The following is an 18,085-nucleotide window of genomic DNA, read 5'->3' on the forward strand; positions in this document are numbered from 1 at the left end:
TGCTGAGGAATGCGAATAGCCTGACACGTTTGAATGTTAACATTTCAATGAGAAAAAAACAATCTCTCATCCTTTGTCAGTACAGAGGAGGCAAAAGAGTTTCCATCGGCTGCAGGGAACAGTAACGGCCATGTGATTGAAATGAGAAGATCGGAAGAAAAGAGCTATCTGGGGGCTCTTTGCATTCTTTAAGGAAGTTTTGTGGGAAAAGTGCTTCAATGGCTCAACAAAGCAGCCTGTATGAAAGAGATCTCTTATCAACAACAATAACAACAACAACAATTATAACAAACCACACAAGCATTGTCAAATAGAAATAAATCAATATTAATTCAGTAAGCTAATCATTAGCGCTAATGATCAAAAATTCAACAATTCAATGTATAGTAGCTCTGCATGCGAAACAAATCTAGTATTGATAATTATACTCAAATATATATACTACATTAAATGATTCAACTGAATAAACAATAGGCTTTATTTGTTTGTGGTTTTCCTCATGAACTTTGTAGCATAGAACACACATCAATAATAAATTACTAATCAATTTCCTATTCTATTACACATAAAAATACAAACTATTAGAAATAGTAAATAAACTTTACCAATTCACACAGAATATGTACTTTATTATGCTCAGGCTTAAGTATATCAAATGTACTCAAACACAAATGTACTCTAATATTTTCTATTACACTGTATAGACAAAGTATTTGGACACCAGATTTTTTCAGATGTATGTGGTTCTTTTCCAAACTGTTACCGTGAAGTTGGAGGCACACAATTGTATATGATAATTTTAGTTTTCCCTTTACTTGAACTAGGAGACCCAAACCTGTTCCAACATGACAATGCCCCTGTGCTCAAAGATATGAGAACCTGAAGATATGCTTTACATGGGTTGCAGTAGAAGATCCCCTGCTATAGAGCTCTGGCCTCAACCCTATTGAACACCTTTTGGATGTAAACACTGAATGTACCCCAGGCCTCCTCACCCTACATGACTTTACCAACACCCTCATGGCTGAATGAGCAGAAATGCCCACAGGCACACTCCAAAATCTAGCAGAACATCTTCCCAGAAGAGTGGAGGTTATTATAACAGAAAATGGAATGGAATGTCCAAAGAATCTTATGATCAGGTCAAACCTTTGTCTATACAGTGTATACCATTAAACACCAATATAGTCAGATGTAGTCAACTATACAATATAGTTCTGTTTACTTAAACCTAAATACACTTATAAAGTCCAATATACTTGTTGATTTTTAGTTAGAAAGATTCACTTTTTTTGCTGTTTAAAGCAGTCTTTAAGACATAACCTGACAATGTATGATTGTTATATTATTACAAATGATTTGATTTATAGTAAATAATTCATATCTTACTATTCATAATAGACACATACTTAAAGCTTGTTATATTATGCAGAATTTTGTTATATATTTGTTTTTCTTTTCTTGTACTTTACACATTATAGGTGAGTACGGAGATCCTATAAGAGCATTGCAAAATGTGACCTCAGCATGATCAGTCAGAAAATGATCAGTGAAATTTGATTTATTGAGGTTAAATCAGAATCAGAATTTGATACTTTATTGATCCACAGGGAAACTGTTAGGTTGCAGTTGCTCACAGCACAATTAAATTAAAATAAAAACCAAAAAATGTGAATTAAAGTTAAAAAATTGCCCATAAATTGTCCAGGATATTAGCATTATATAGGTGTGGCAAGAAAATCTATATAACTATATCTCTATCGGCTATATCTATAAAATCTCTTGAATAACAACTATGGAAGCTCATATTAAATGCATGGATTTTTCTTTCTTTATTAATTTTATTACACCTTATAATAATCAGTAAATACACCTGAAGCAGTCTAAGAGGCCTTGCTGTTGAGTTATTCCACATTAGCACATGAAACACTTTGACAAACTCAACAAATTGGTTGTTAAATTCACAAAAGGCATTTCATTTCCATGGTTGCCAGTATATGCGTTATAAACATTTGTATGTTTTCATTTGAAACGTCTGAATTGATCTTTGTAAATGATGATTGCCTTGATCAGTAGCTGTTGGTAGGAATTTTTTTTAAGGACAACTTGATAGAGAGCTTCTTTAGACCAAGATCAAATGGTGTTTGTAGTTATTTCAATGACAGATTCACACAGACTCACACTTCTAAGAGGCCAGTGTGAGTTGAAGCTTTGTCATTGCTTTTGGAATATACACTGAGCAGTTTGTTTCTGCTGGTCTGTCTCGCATACAATGTATAACAGCATCTCAGTAACAATCTAGGTGGTTTCATGATATAATATTTCACAATTCATGTACAATGCATAAGCCTGCTGAGGCAGCACACAGGACGGATGTACAGGAAAACTGAAAAGAACAGCTCAGGTGACTGGATTAGAGACTTTGACCCACATCTTACAGAAATATCACTAATCCTGCACACAAACCGCATTATCTGCTAATTGTCCAATGACAATTTTTTAAACACAACATTCAGGTATTAAAGGCTTCAATTACTTCTGATTCAATAAGGTTCATATCCCCCTGTATTTCATATCCCTGATACTTGCTTCTCCTCCACCAGTTTAGGTTTTACCCCACCCCCTTTCCCTGGTGTGTGTTTGTTCTATTACCCCACTGGTCATAGGCCCCCTCTGGTTCCATTGTTATTCCCCTGAGTGACACCTCCCCGCTCATAACCCAGAAGCTTCTCCTGACTCGATGTGGATTCTTCTTTCAGTTCCACCTTGTTAGAAAGCGTCTAATACACGTACACACACCCACACCCACACCCACGCACAAACACACACACACACACACACACACACACACACACGACAACTATTACATCTATTGTTACAGCTTTTTTAATCAATTGTACTTAACTCACTCTGATTTGCTGTCTTTCGGTAACTAAAAAACCTTTATCTCTGCAGCCTGACCTTGCGATAAAGCACCTCACTCCACCGGAAGCAGAGATTTGATGTGTCTCTACTCATTACAAGCAAATTAGATGTTCTGTTCCAGCCTATCTTTCTATTAAACACAATGGCCTATGTCCGGAACACAACGTCATATTGAGTTTGGACAAATGCAATAAAAGGATCCCGGTACATTGTGCCATCACTTCCTCAGCCTGAATTTATAACTATAGCTTAGGAAAAAAAAAAAAAAAAGCTGGAAGATGCAAGTCCATTTCACACCTAGCTCGTGTACCACATCTGGGTGTCAATGGAGAATAGACTGATGTGACGCGTTGTATTACCTTACACCTACCGCTGAAGCCTGGAGACACCTGGGGCTTTTGTTGGCGAGTTAGCATTCTGATACTTAGCATGCGTACATTAGTGCTAGCAGCAATCTAAGCATTGTTGCTAATATCACCTCTATTGAGCTGACAGAATTAACACTGAAATTGTGAAGAATTGAGCACTGGATGTTAAATTTTACACAGGTTGTTCGATAATCAATACTGACCCTATGATATAATAGGCTACTTTTCGTAGTAGGGAGACACGGGTTTGCAAAATGGCACTCATTTAAATGGAGAGTATGTTCAAGTTTATAGTTAGAGTGAAGAAACAGAGACAATAAAATGCAGAAGTCTTGGCATCTTGGATTTTTATGGTGCAGCATCTGTATAGTTATATATATCAGGAGAAACGTGATTTTCGAGAACTCTACTATGAAGAGCTTCGCTTCGCTGAAGTAAACAGATATGATGAGCTCAGCAGAGCTCTGAAACATTGACCATACACTCTGTCTGAGAGTAGTTTAAAAATAGAAGCAATACAGAGTCAAAAGTCTGCAAAAGAACTATGAAGCCGATTGATTCCCTTATAAAACCCTCAAGTACTTAAAAGGTCCAATGCAATTTAAAAGACACTTGTTTTTACTTTTTATATATTTTAAACAGATGTAAAAATTTTTTTTAATTTCACTATTTTTGAAAGCAGATTAGAATTTGCTTGTACTGTTTGAGGTATGGGTTTGTTTATTCATTTTACATCTAATATGGGCTTGTATTTGGTGGTGCACATGTTATTTTGCAATCATTATCAGGTCCTTACATGAATTGGATTTGTAGGTTGCCATGGATAAAAAAATACTCTTTTCAATGATTAGATGTTAAAAAACGACCTACTAAGAGATACTATTAAAACCACACTATAAACCAGTACTTTCTGATATTACCTCGTCTGACTCGCCTCGTTACTTTTTGTTTTTAACCTCCCTCATCATTCTCTCTGGTCCTGTCCTGTATCATCCCACCCTCACTCTTTCATCACCTTTCCACTGTGCTGACACATCCATGGCAAACTTCCAGGACCTGGAATAAAAAAACCACTCAGCTCTTTTTGGGTCACAATTTTCCGATTGCACAAGGATCAATGTGTGAACATACATGAGTAATTAATACAGGAAGAAGAATGGAAAAAACTGGAATGCAGTTGAGAACCAACAGCCACAATTAGTCCAAACTGCATGTATTTATATATCACGTTCCTTATTCCTTGTCTGGAAGACAGAACACACACACACACACACACACACACACACACACACACACACACACACACACGTGTGTATATATATATATATATATATATATATATATATATATATATATATATATATATATATACACGTGTGTGTGTGTGTGTGTGTGTGTGTGTGTGTGTGTGTGTGTGTGTGTTTTAATGGCGTGAGCCTGGCAAATCAGCCCCGTTCATTTTGAATTTCACCAGAAGCCACCTGTCAGCATGCCTCTTATCAAATACACATACCAGCCCCTAATCACATGGGGCCTCCTGCCAAAATACCTGCACAGGCCAACGCATGAGCGCAGGTGAAAGACACAGGAGTGAAAGAAAGTGAGACAGAAAAAAAGGAGAAAGTATTAGGTTATTTAGGGCCAGTAGGTAAATCACTAGATAAAGCAGTGGAATTGCAACAATTCCTCTGACACTGTGTTTTTATGGGCGGAAAGGAATATCGGTTACTTTAAAAGCAAAAAGCATGTATAAGACTTAATACCTTCTGATTAAATCCAGAGTATAGAATGTGGGCAGAAATGCTTTAGTGGAGGCTCCAAAAACAGAAAAGCATTTACAAAGACAAAACAGAGTCTGACCTAAACGGACCTTATGCGAGCCTGCACAAGCAAAGTAATAGGGACGCAAATTGGGGTATATTTCAGCCTAAGGTGACTAATTGCTGTAAATGAGGGCTAAATGCCGGACAGTAATTGCGCTTCTGTAGCCGGCGAGCTGATAGCAGCGTGACACTCCGTCTGTGGAATGATTATGCTCGCAGTTGAGTTTGCAGAGTACGGTTGTGGGGGATTCACTATGCAAAATGGCGGTAGGCATTCCCACACACGCTCACAAACACAAACTTTTCTACACCCCCCTTACCCATTGCTAAGACTTTGAGGCAAGTCTGAACATGCCAAAAACACAAGATCAGACCAAACAGTGAGATACAAGAAAGCTGCAGCAATAAAAAAAAGAGCAAACTTCATCCAGTGAACATTATATCCTTCACAACAAGCAGTCACCTCAGGCCTACACACATACACACACTATTCTTTAGTTTTACAAACATATTCTGGAGGTGTACTAGCACAAGCCATGGAAATGATGTCATTGAGAGAGAGAAAAAAAATCAAGAAAGCAGTGAGTCATGAAGTATGTTTTATTATAAATTGATAAGCTTTGGTTTACATGTTGAAAAAGTGGCAATTCTAATCACAATTATTCCCTTTAAGCACAGCTCTGACAGGATAACTCTCAAGATGAAGATAGCAAGAGTATGTTTATGTGAATGCAGGGTGGATAGGTTTGGTGATAATTATGTTCAAACGCAGAGATGTTAAGAACCATACTGCTGCATTTCCAAAATTAGAAATAAAAATGAATGATCTACACAGCTGATGTTGGAGAGGTAGAGGAACAGAGATACACAGAGTTATATGTACGGTGAGTCGCATTCGATATACAACCACAATTCCAAAATGTTGGGGCACTGCGTTAAATGTAAATAGAAACAGAATGCAATGATTTGCAAATAACCTAGATGTATGAAGACGTGTAGCTACATGGTGGTAAACATGGCCCTGTCCCAACTTTTAATGAAACCTGTGTAGCCATTAAATTAAAAATGACCTTATATTCTTTTTCTTGAAATGGTATATATTCTCAGTTTAAACATTTCATATGTTTTCTATGTTTTATTGTGAATAAAATATGGGTTTGCAAATCATTGCATTGTGTTTATTTACATTTTACACAGTGTCCCAACTTTTTTGGAATTAGGGTTGAGCTTTGGCAAGAAAGCAACCAATCAGCGAACAGAGAATTTCATGGCTAAACTGGACGTATCCGGACACAATTTTTTTTGCCGTCTCATAAGATTAATAAGCAAGAAATTGAAGAGCGCCTAGTTAACCAAGTCAAGTTCGAAGTCTTCTTTGAATCACACCCAGCTGAACTGATTTAGCTCATAGTAAGGATATTGGTGCACCGACCCAGGAGAGGAAGCTGACACATCAGCATCAATTAAACACTTTCATCAGAAGCAGGTTTTGTTTGAACATGTTAATGGTGTTGGAATCACACCTCTGTGACACTTCAAGAGTGTAAGAAAAAGTGGAAATTAGAGTTAAGAAAGAAACGGCCTTAACATGAAAGATTATCATGTTTATAATGTGTCTTAAGTCATGTATATTACTCAGGTACTGAAGTGGTAGTAGATGGAGGCCACAGACAGGTCATGGTTTCTGATGCTGTAGTCTTGAGATACCATGATTTAATGGGGTGACGAAATAAATAAAATAAAAGTCTACTCATGTTGAGAATTTGATTGATGTGTGAGAAAGGCAGGGACTCCAGCATGGCAAAAGTAATAATATAAATCATCCCAATGACTGGTGGTCTCTAGAGTGACATCATTCAATTGATTTCAATTCAATTGATTTCTTCTGCAAATCACCATTGAAAAATTCTTACCATCAAGTAAATGTTTCGCCTTGTTGCCAGACCTAATTAAAATAACCACCATGTTCCCTCAGTTGTTATTTACTTACACTACATTATCAAAAGTATGTGGAGACCTCATCGTCCACCTGTCTGTGTTCCTTCTACAAACCTTTACCACATTTGTTCCAGCATGACAACACCTCTAGGCACAAAAGGAGTTAAAGGCAGGTAGTATCAAGGTTGGAGTGGAGGATCTCGAGTGTCCCGCACAGGTCCCAGACTTCAACCCACCTGAACACCTTTGGGATGAGTTAGAGCATTGATTGAACCACAGACCTCTACATCAACACCAATACCTAATATCACTAATACTCTTGTTAGTGATATCAGCTGAATGACCTCAAATCCCCACACGCCAAAATCTATCGGCAAGCCTTCCCAGAAGAGTGGGGTTATTAATGCAGTAAATGGATGCTGAATCCAGACACTGAACACTTATATCAGTCTTAGTTGTGGCTTAATTTATTTCCAGTATAATAGAGGTTATATTCGATGGATCAGTGCATACCAGCAGGAACGCGTATAACTGTGACATTTGGAAAAACTTCCTGTCACCCTTAAATGCAGCTGCTCTATAGTCGTGCTGTTTGGCCGTAAAGGAAAAGTAACTGTGGAAAAGTCGTGTTTTGAGTAGCTCGGAGACGACAGGTGAAGGAATGTGCTTAAAAAGGGAAAGAAACAAGAGAGAAAAAAGGCCTTCTCTTGGGTTTGTTTAGTTAAACAGGTGCACAAAGAGATCATAAAATTCAGAAGATGATACAAAAGATGATTCAGCACTTTTAGGTGGAGGATCGAAAGTCGACTTGTGGTGTAATTGAAAGGGAATGACTCACTAAAAACATCTTACCATCATCTGCGCTATTTCTTAAAGCAAGTGATTGGATATGTATTTGATTCAACTTGAAGGTGCCTGGCAGAGCCAAAAAGGTTTTATGTTCCTCCAGTAAAACACTTTTTCATAGTGCTTCAAAGAACTTACCACAACAAACTCTTTCCAAATGTTCTTTGTAGAGGCATTTTTGATCAAATTAAATCATCCGGGAAGCAAACTACAGTTAAAATCATTGGGGAAAAGTTGGGCTGTGATTTTTCCTGTCATGCCAAATATGACAAGATAATAAAATCCTTTTTTCTAATTTAACAGAACATTGTTTTTGTTTTATTTTTAAGCTGTAAAAACGTTGGTACTGCCCTCATTGAACAGACTTTCAGACCGGTGAGTGTAAACCGAGAAGCAAACTGGAAAAACTTTTGAAAGATAAGGTCTTTCATTAGAGGTCACTCATATTACAAAAACATGGCATATTGCTTATAACTCGAATAGATGTATTAGGAAAAACATTAAAAACCAACACTGCATTGGTAATGCAGATTACAGTGTCAGGTTTTATATTGATTGATTGATTTCAAATTATAATAAAATTAGCAAATGTGGGGGAAACCATGGAACTTTAATTTGACATTGTAATAAAAAAATGATTCATATAATTCAAAATATTCTTTAACAAGAATGCAACAAGTCTGATTGTTGACCCTTCATAGAAAATCATTTGGGCAGAGGGTGAAAAGAGTTCATGCCTTTATTTCAGTCATATTTACACAAAGAAATACAATTCATAGTCAAAAGATTCTTCTTTTACGTTGAATCCCTAGATCACCTGTCAATTCCTCTTATCAGCCTCCTGATTGGTTCGCGGCTCCACATGAAAGCAAAAGTAGGCGGGGACAGGCGAGCGACAACAACCAATTACAGACGAGCGCTTTCTTGGGCGCTTATTAATACCACCGCAGCCGCTGGAGAACCGCACAGAGCGCTGAATCCTGTTCAGAAGAAGGGAGCAGCGCAGGTTCAACATTTTATTGCGATTATCTATTAATGTAATAAAGGAACAAGGAGACAAAATCCACAGAGGAGAGACGGAGTGAATTTTACTTGGCTCGAATCGAATGACGGAGTGGATTTTACTTGGACTTGGTATTAAAATCTCTTTTTGTAGTCACAATGCGCCTCATCCAGAACATGTCTACTATAGTGGAGTACCCGAGCTCAGAGTGCCTGAACAACCGGGTCATTAAGATAGCCGTGCTCGGGGGGAGCGGAGTGGGCAAAACAGGTGAGTTTTTCTTATTTACACACCTGTATATTAATATTTCTACTGTATTCTCAAAATACTCACACAATAGCTGTTGAACGCGTATAAACTGTGGTGCGTCTCTTCTTTCCAGCTCTCGTCGTTCGCTTCCTGACCAAACGTTTTATTGGCGACTATGAAAGAAATGCAGGTAAATAAAACAACAAAAAAACAACCTACAAACGTTTTAATGTCTTTTTCACCTTGTCACTATGCTTACATGTGTTTTATAGGCTGTTTGTATTTGTGTTTATGTAGGAAACCTGTATTCCAGAGAGGTCCAAATCGACGGAGAACAAGTGGCCATTCAGGTGCAGGACACACCTGGAGTCCAGGTGAGCTGATGTTTGTGTTAAAAACAATAAATATTAATGCTCTTGAAGTATACAAAAAGAATTTTATTGAAATGTTTGATTTATTTCTTGGTAAGAGGTTATTCTGTTATTAGTCAGCTTCTAGACTTGCATCACGATTTTTCTAAACCCACACACAGTGGGAGACTGGAGAGTGTGTCCCCGCTTTCTCCTCTTGTACACGACTGAAAGACGTGCAGATTACAATAACTCCACTTAAACCTTTTAATTTTACATACAAGTCATTATTGTGCTGTTTAAAAAAAAATGTTCCCTTTAGCTCGTTTCCTGATCCCGGGCAGCGCTCCAAAAACCACAGAATGTCTGCACTTCAGACTCCAAGTCTAGCCACCTCATTTCCCCTCAGTCCGTGTTTTGGCTGTCCAAGCCAACCCGAGCTTTCCTTTCACCCTCCTCTTTAGGGCCGCCTCAAGCTATAAACCGTACAGTAACACTGCCATGAGATACACACGGGGGCCGAAGCGTATATCTTTTGGTAGAATCACCTTTTCTGAAGTGTGAAGGTGCTAGACTTTCACACCTGAACTTCCCATTCAAAGTCCCAAGTTACTGCCAAAATCTTCTAAAAAGGTTTTGCACTCGATTTTGGAGAGCGAATGGGGATTTTGTGATCATTCAGGGCTCTGTGCAGGACACTCGAAAGTCATTGTGTTAATGGAGCTGGATTTGTGCACAGGGGGATTGTCGTGGGTTTGGATTTTTAGTGCCACTGAAGGGGAAAATGTAAAGCTACAGCACACAAATACCATGTACAATTCTGTGGTGATGGATGATTGTCAGGTGTATAAATAGTTTAGGTGATGTGTTCAATTCGAATGCTGATTTTTGGACACTTTTTTTAAATTTTGCCCGCCAACAATTAAACCTCGCATGTCTCTTTCAGGTAAATGACAACGGCCTGAGCTCTGAAGAGCAAGTTAGAAGTTCCATCCAGTGGGCGGACGCCGTGGTCATGGTGTACTCCGTGACAGACGGTCACAGCTTCGACCTCATCAGTCAGCTCCATCAGCTTGTGAGCCAGGTGTACGCTGACAGACCAGCACCACCGATTATCCTGCTGGCAAACAAGGCGGATATGGTGCACGTGAGGCGGGTGGAGCCTCAGCAGGGCCCGGCGCTGGCCCTGGCGCTCGGATGCTCGTTCTACGAGGTGTCAGCCAGTGAAGACTACAGTCAGGTGCACGGCGCGTTTCACAGACTCTGCACAGAGCTCGCCAAACGACAGGTGCCGTTTAGCGCCAATGCAAACGCCGCTTCGGGCAGCAACGAGAAGAAAAGGTCACCTCTTATCCCCAGGCCCAAATCCCCCAACATGCAGGACCTAAAGCGGCGCTTCAAGCAGGTGCTTTCGGCCAAAGTGCGCACAGTCACCTCAGTGTGAGGACGAGTGCAAGCGACATGGCCCAGGTTTCGGGGCCCGACAAGGCAGGTTGAGTGGCAGGGCGAAGGTCTGAAAGGCAGAGGCTCACTGAAGCGTTTTTTTTTTTGGTCTTTCTCCTGAGCTAATCAGCAGACCAGATCTTAAAAAAAGGAAAAAAAACAAAGGGGTGCTGAACTATGACCTCTGAAATCGCCAACTTGTGAACTTCGACCATCTTGGTGGCGGAGGTTAAGCCACCTGTGCTGCTGCGACTGACTTGTATGACGGCAGATGCAGCAGGAGACTGAACCGTGGTGTGAAAATTGCCTTAAAAAATGAAGAATGCAAAAACACGATTGTACGCACACACTGCGTTCTATCTGTAGACGGCTTCACCTGGCAACAGTGCATGTGAAGGACAGAGAGCTGGGTATTTTTATCATCAGAATATTTTTTTTTCTCACCAAGGCTTTTCAGATCTCAGCAGAAACGATCTGAAAGCAGGCTTTGTTAAAGGAACGAGGCACTAAAGCTGAAGGGCACGAGCAGTGTGTTTGTGTTAAACACTCTGGTGCCAATTTGTGTTAAAAAAAAAAAACATAACTGCACTTTACAGCATGCCCCAGGGCTAAGGCTTGATTCTTATTTATTGTTTTGTGACTAAAAATAAAATCTATTTGACTGAATATATATTTGACTTTTTCTTTTTCTTCCCATAAATATTGTACACGTTTTGAGACATCTGCAGAAACAGAAAAAGAAAACACAAACGCTGCAGTTGCCTGTGGCATCAGTTTAACAGCAGTGATTTGGCATGGCCAGAGCACGAGGCAGCACAATGAGAAGCAGACCGACGCTGTGGCAACCCTAAGAAACCGGACTTTAGATTATAGATGTGGTCAGAATTGCTTCGTAATGTGTTTTACATCTCTATAAAAATGTAGAACACATTGATACCATCCCATTAACAGTGTATGAATACGTCCCTCACACTCTTGCGCACACACCAGTCCACGCTGAGTGAGGAGAAAGAATGAACGTTTTATTTTAAGATATTTTTACAGTAAAATACATACTTTATTTTTTTACCAAAACCCTTGTGTACATACACACACACACACACACACACACACACACACACACACACACACACACTGTATTGTATATACAAATACTGCAGTGTGTTTTCAGGAATGCTTATGCTTTACTGTGTGTGTGGTCTTGTTTCTCTTCTCACACTCCTATATCAGGTGAAAGTCTGTCAGTGCAGAACAGCAGGTGTGGAATATCAGCTTGCTTCAGGAGCCTCGTCGAGATCACCAAAACCTACACGAGAAAGAAACACATGAGCTCACACAGCACCTGACATCTACACATACACACACTTGTATACACCCATTCACCACAAGGACAGTAGAATGCTATGAAAGGAAAAGCAGATTTGACATAATACCACTATAAAATCAGAACCTTGAGCAGCAACATTTCCCTAGAACCCAGCTGAGGACAGTTCCGAGAAAGAAAAATCTTGCAAACTATTATTATCGCTGTTCCGAAGGCACTTAAACAATCAGCTCGGGCATTCGTGGTGTGTCATCTTAATTCCTCTTAATGATAATTCTATTATCATGCTAAGCTTAATTTAGTTTTTAGTTTTTACACTCAAATATCAAAACTGTGCCTGTGGTTCAAGTTTGAAGTTGCTTTAACTTACTAGAAAAAAAAACACTTCCAACACTTCCAGTAACTGCTTGATCTCTGCTTTCTTCAACACTCCCTCTAGAACAATCTCTAGTATCACAATTATAAGCACTGTTGCTATGCTACAGCGTCATCATGGGGTACTCAATGTACATTAATGAGAAAAAATGAATTTGAACATTTGTGGTATCGGCTTCTGATTAAGGTGTAATATAAAGGAAAAGTTTGCACGGGAAAAAAAAAATGGCCTTGATTTATGTCCAAGCGGGTATTTTAACATAACATGGAAAAAACATCACCATCATCATGGAGACATGCTGAAGGTTCATGCAGATCTCTTGTATGTTCTATCATTTAAACCACAGGTTCTCAGTAAGAATGAAATCCAGATATTAAGACGTTAAATTGTTTTTTCCTTGTTAATAATAAAATAGGTTCATTTCTGTAAAACTGCTTTGGGATGATGTCCATTGCCCAAATTGTTTATTGTTGAAAGTGGTATACAAATTAAACTGAATTGAAATTGAATTCAATTTAATACTATATCTTCTTCTTCTTCTCCTATTAGGGGTCGCCACAGCGGATCATCCGTCTCCATACCCCCCTGTCCTCTACATCTGCTTCTTTCAACCCAACTACCTGCATGTCTTCCCTCACCACATCCATGAACCTCCTCATTCTTCCTCTTTCGCTCCTTCCTGGTGTCTCCATCCTCAGCATTCTCCTACAGATATACCTCATGTCCCTCCTCTGCACATGTCCAAACCATCTCAATCTCACCTCCCTCACCTTGTCTCCAAAACGTCCTACATGCGCTGTCCCTCTAATAAACTTATTTCTAATCCTGTCCACCCTCATCACTCCCAACGAAAACCTTAACATCTTCAGCTCTGCTACCTCCAGCTCCACCTCCTGTCTTTTACTCAATACCACTGTCTCTGAACCATACAACATCTCAGGTCTCACCACAGTCCTATAAACTTTCCCTTTCACTCCTGCAGATACCCTTCTATAACAAATCACTCCTGCTATCACTCTTCTCCACCCACTCCACCCTGCCTGCACTCTTTTCTTCACTTCTCTAACACACTCTCCATTACTTTGCACTGTTGACCCCAGGTGAGGGAGGTGAGATTGAGATGGTTTGTTCAGTGTTCCTGAGTGCAGGTAGCAATTTCAAGGCCTGAAACAGGTGAACACGCATCTAAAACAACTTCAACAAGCAGTTTAAGATGAACTGTTTTGCAATCAGATCTTTTTCTTCTTCTATGACTTCTCCCATTAGGGGTCGCCACAGCGGATCATCCGTCTCTATACCCCCCTGTCCTCTACATCTGCTTCTTTCACACCAACTACCTGCATGTCTTCCCTCACCACATCCATAAACTTCCTCCTTGGTCTTCCTCTTTTCCTCCTTCCTGGTGGCTCCATTCTCAGCATTCTTCTACCGATATACCCCATGTTTCTCTTTGCACATGTCTAAACCATCTCAATCTCGCCTCCAAAACGTCCTACATGTGCTGTCCCTCTAATAAACTTGTTTCTAATTCTGTCCATCGTCATCACTCTCAATGAAAACCTTAACATCTTCAGCTCTGCTACCTCCAGCTCCACCTCCTGTCTTTTACTCAATGCCACTGTCTCTAATCCATACAACATCACAGGTCTCACCACAGTCCTATAAACTTTCTCTTTCATTCTTGCAGATACTCTTCTATCACAAATCACTCCTGCTATCAACTTCTCCACCCACTCCACACTGCCTGCACTCTTTTCTTCTCTAACACACTCACCATTACAGGTACCTGAACTCCTCCATCTTCTCCACCTCTTCTCCCTGTAACTGCACCACTCCACTGCCCTCCCTCTCATTCACACATGTACTCTGTCTTACTCCTACTGACTTTCATTCCCCTTCCCCTTAAACTCATTTCTAATCCTGTCCACCCTCATCACTCCCAACGAAAACCTCAACATCTTCAGCTCTGCTACCTCCAACTCCACTCAGGAACACTGAACAATAAAATGCAACGACAATGCTTGTGGGGATGAACACAATAGATTTTATTTTTCTGAATGTTCGCGTTTATTTGAAATATTCTTTCGCCGCCTGTTCGCAAAGCATCTAATCCAACACACAATGTTATTAAATTTTAAATAATCAAGAATAATTCTCCTCATAACAGTCGGTGACATAATGCTGCTACGTTTAGGACGTTATATTTAAATACGGAGTTGACGTTTGTTCCGTGTTTAGACTCACTGCACTATTATAAAGCAGAGACGCTTTTACAAGTTCTTTTTTTAACCCAACCATTGATCTGAGCTGTTTCTGGACAGACAGAGTGGGTTTTTTTTATGACTGAGTGCAGAGATGTGAATGATTCAGAACATTTGATTTAACCTTTTTATAAAAGGAAGAAAAAAAAAAACAAGAAAGAAACAAATCTATGCTTAGTGATTGATTTCGGATCTTGGGAATTACACGCTCAAATCACATCTAATCTAAGTAATGCCATTAAAGTCAAACACACAATTTATGCATTCGCTCAATCTATATGTGTATGTGTGTGTATTTGTGTGTGTATTTGTGTGTGTATGGGGTGGTTGGGGTTTTGGGAGCTTCTCTGCTTTTGTAATTTCAGATTTATTCATGATCTAGAGCTTTGATCAGCATGGCGCTTTCATTAAGGCCAGAATCGACTGCATGTCTATTGAATCTGACACAAACGTGTGTGTGCGCGCATGCATACGCGCACACACACCACATACGTTTTAATTTTTAGCTTTCATTCTCCAGGATAATGAGCCATGTTAATAGTACAGGGCCTCTGATGTCCTAATGAATACAGGTCAACATGCTTGTGTGTATGCAAACACACTCAGCCACCCAAACTCCCCACTACAACCTCACACCATTCATCCTGTAACACCACAATACACAATTCATTCCAATTAAAGATGGGTCACACTCTCTCACTTTATTAACCAGATATGCTCAAGGCTAAATAAACTGGTTGTTGGTTGAAACACTTGTGAGATGGGGAATAAGAAGTGCTTAATAGTGTTCATATATTTGCCCATTTCAATGAAACTTACTTTCTGTTAGTGCTGGCACACATACCTACCTGTTTGAAAAATGTAGTGCAGGGATTTAATGAACAGAAGTATAAATGAGATCATTGTAAGAAGCTCTAGAGAAGGGTGTCTGCCAAATGTCATAAATCGTACCTTCTGCTGCAAAATAATTCCATACTCTGCCCTGTAATACCACATTATATACTGTATTCTGCTGTAACATCAATCTATACTCCTCTCTATGACAACATCATATACAGTGCATTTAGAAAGTATTTAGATGGGCTTCACCTTTTTCAGTTTTTTGTTGCACCCTGATACTATCATTATTTTTCCTATTAATCTACACTCAGTACCCCATAATGGCAAAGTGAAAACAGAATTCTAGAAAAATCTGTAAATCTATTCAAATAATAATAAAAAAAGTATTCAGACCCTTTGTAACAACACTTAAAAATGAGCTGGGATGAGGGAAAACTGGGATGACGATTGGTCTTCCTACATGAGACGACCCTAAGCACAGAGCCAAGACAACACAGGAGGGCCTAAGGGACAACTCTGTGGATGTCCTAGAGTGGCCCAACCAGAGCCCTGACTTATACCCTATTGAACATCTCTGAAGAGAAATAAAAATGTTTGTCTGCCCCCCCATTCAGCTTGGGATCTAGGTGTGCAAAGCTTGTTGCGTCATACCCAAAAAGACTCGAGGCTGTAATCTTTGCTGAAGGAGCTTCAACTAATTACTGAGTAAATGGTCTGAATACTTATGTACATGCCATATTTAATTTTTTTCTTTTAAATTTCTAGGATTTCTCTTGTCATCATGGGGTACTCAATGTAAATTAATGAGAAAAAATGAATTTGAACATTTGTGGTATCAAGCTGCGACATAACAAAATGGAAAAAAGTGAAGGGGGTCTGGATACTTTCTGAATAAACCGTGTTCAACTGTAATATCAATTCTTAATCTGCCCTGTTTGCGATGATTGGCAAATTTTAGAAACCCATATTCTATTTACAAAAGAACAACAAACACATATCAAATGTTGAAACTGAATGATAAATTCTTTAAACCGTACCATTTTAAGATAAATATTAGGTCATTTTAAATCGGAAGACCTTAAAAAATAAAAAAATAAAAAATTAAAAAATAGCTGGAACAAGAGCCACAAAAGGCTGGAAAATTAAATGTTAGCAACAAGAAACAGCTGGAAAAACATGCAACTAATTAGATTAATTGGCAACGTATAGCAAGAGTATCTTAGAGTGGCAGAATCTCTGCAATCTGTGAAAAACTGTCAACAAATTGTGAAACAACCTCAGAATGATGTTCTTTAATATTAAATTGCAAAGTCAGCTGTAAAACCACATTAGAATACGCTTTAGAATAACACTACACCATACCCTCATCATGTAACATAAGATCACAATCCCTTCTGTAACACCACATCAAACTGTCCACATTGTGTGTGTTCAGTGATATACCATAAACCAAATTAACTGTAAATATTTATTTTTTGTATTCTGGATACAATGGATTATATAATTTAAAAAGTGTTTTTGTAGTTGTCATGTTTAATATTTCTCAAAAATCAAAGTGGCAAATGTTATATAACTAGTTTCATTATTGGTTTCTTGTGTATACAGTAAAATCTTTAGAATGTAGTCTGGTCAATGAAACCAATACTCCATGCCCATAACACACTTGGTTCTTTGGTTCTTGCTTTTTCCCATTTAGGCCAAACCTTTAAGATGTGATCGACCTAATGTATTTTCAGCTTTAACCAGTAATTCACCTTATATTTAGTAATATCTTTAACACCATTGCAACACCATCATACTATAATACTTTGTAAAATAAAATAAAAAACCCACAATATTACCACTTTACTCCATACTCTCCAAATGGTGTAAACATTGTGTTGAGAACTGGAGCTCATTAAATAATGGGGTTCCTTCTAAATCTGTTTCCCCACAGTCACCAATGTCTCACTCAATTGAGATAAACCTAAAAGGATTAAAGTTATATGGACTGATTAAGAACATTTTCAATGTATATTCATAATCTATTTACTCCTGTAAAGCTGATTTTGGACAATGTCAAGTTTCATACAAATAAAATTGAATTAGAGTGATTGGCAAAATACATGACATATTTTGTCAATAACATATTAGTATATTTATATACTCACCCGTGTCCCTGGTTTATGTGTGGAGACAACCTCTCGAATCATTCGGAGCTCTGATGCAGTGACTCCGCCCACCATGAAGAGAAATAGCAACGAGTGATCACTTGGATGGGGCCGGTTGACCTGCGGAGAGTGTAGGAGTGTTACACTCATGCAAACTTGTGTTGTGACTCAAAACCCATTCTTAGATGC

The 18,085-nt window shown here is 38.9% G+C and overlaps 2 protein-coding genes across 4 annotated transcripts in view; one reads left to right on the forward strand and one right to left on the reverse strand.

Moving 5' to 3' along the window:
* Positions 1-8,843: 8,843 nt before the first annotated feature.
* rasl11b (RAS-like, family 11, member B) lies at positions 8,844-11,611 on the forward strand. Its single transcript, XM_046836058.1, has 4 exons — positions 8,844-9,173; positions 9,286-9,342; positions 9,450-9,526; positions 10,449-11,611. The coding sequence occupies exons 1-4, from the start codon at positions 9,062-9,064 to the stop codon at positions 10,944-10,946; spliced, it is 744 nt and encodes a 247-aa protein (XP_046692014.1). The 5' UTR covers positions 8,844-9,061; the 3' UTR covers positions 10,947-11,611.
* Positions 11,612-11,946: 335 nt separating this feature from the next.
* Positions 11,947-18,085, reverse strand: part of scfd2 (sec1 family domain containing 2) — a 138,595-nt gene continuing 132,456 nt past the window's right edge. Inside the window, exons 8-10 of one of the 3 annotated variants that reach the window (XR_006923892.1) lie at positions 17,897-18,016; positions 12,081-12,251; positions 11,947-12,040 (exon numbers count right to left, since the gene is read on the reverse strand). Coding sequence is in view for 1 of the 3 variants with exons in the window: in XM_046836056.1 (XP_046692012.1) it covers positions 12,159-12,251; positions 17,897-18,016 (213 nt within the window). In the remaining 2 variants the exon portion in view is untranslated. Of the gene's footprint in view, positions 12,252-17,896; positions 18,017-18,085 lie in introns of all 3 variants that reach the window. The other 2 variants (XR_006923891.1, XM_046836056.1) reach the window with 2 other exon arrangements.

Source organism: Silurus meridionalis, chromosome 23 (genome assembly GCF_014805685.1).
Source record: "Silurus meridionalis isolate SWU-2019-XX chromosome 23, ASM1480568v1, whole genome shotgun sequence".
NCBI lineage: Eukaryota > Metazoa > Chordata > Actinopteri > Siluriformes > Siluridae > Silurus > Silurus meridionalis.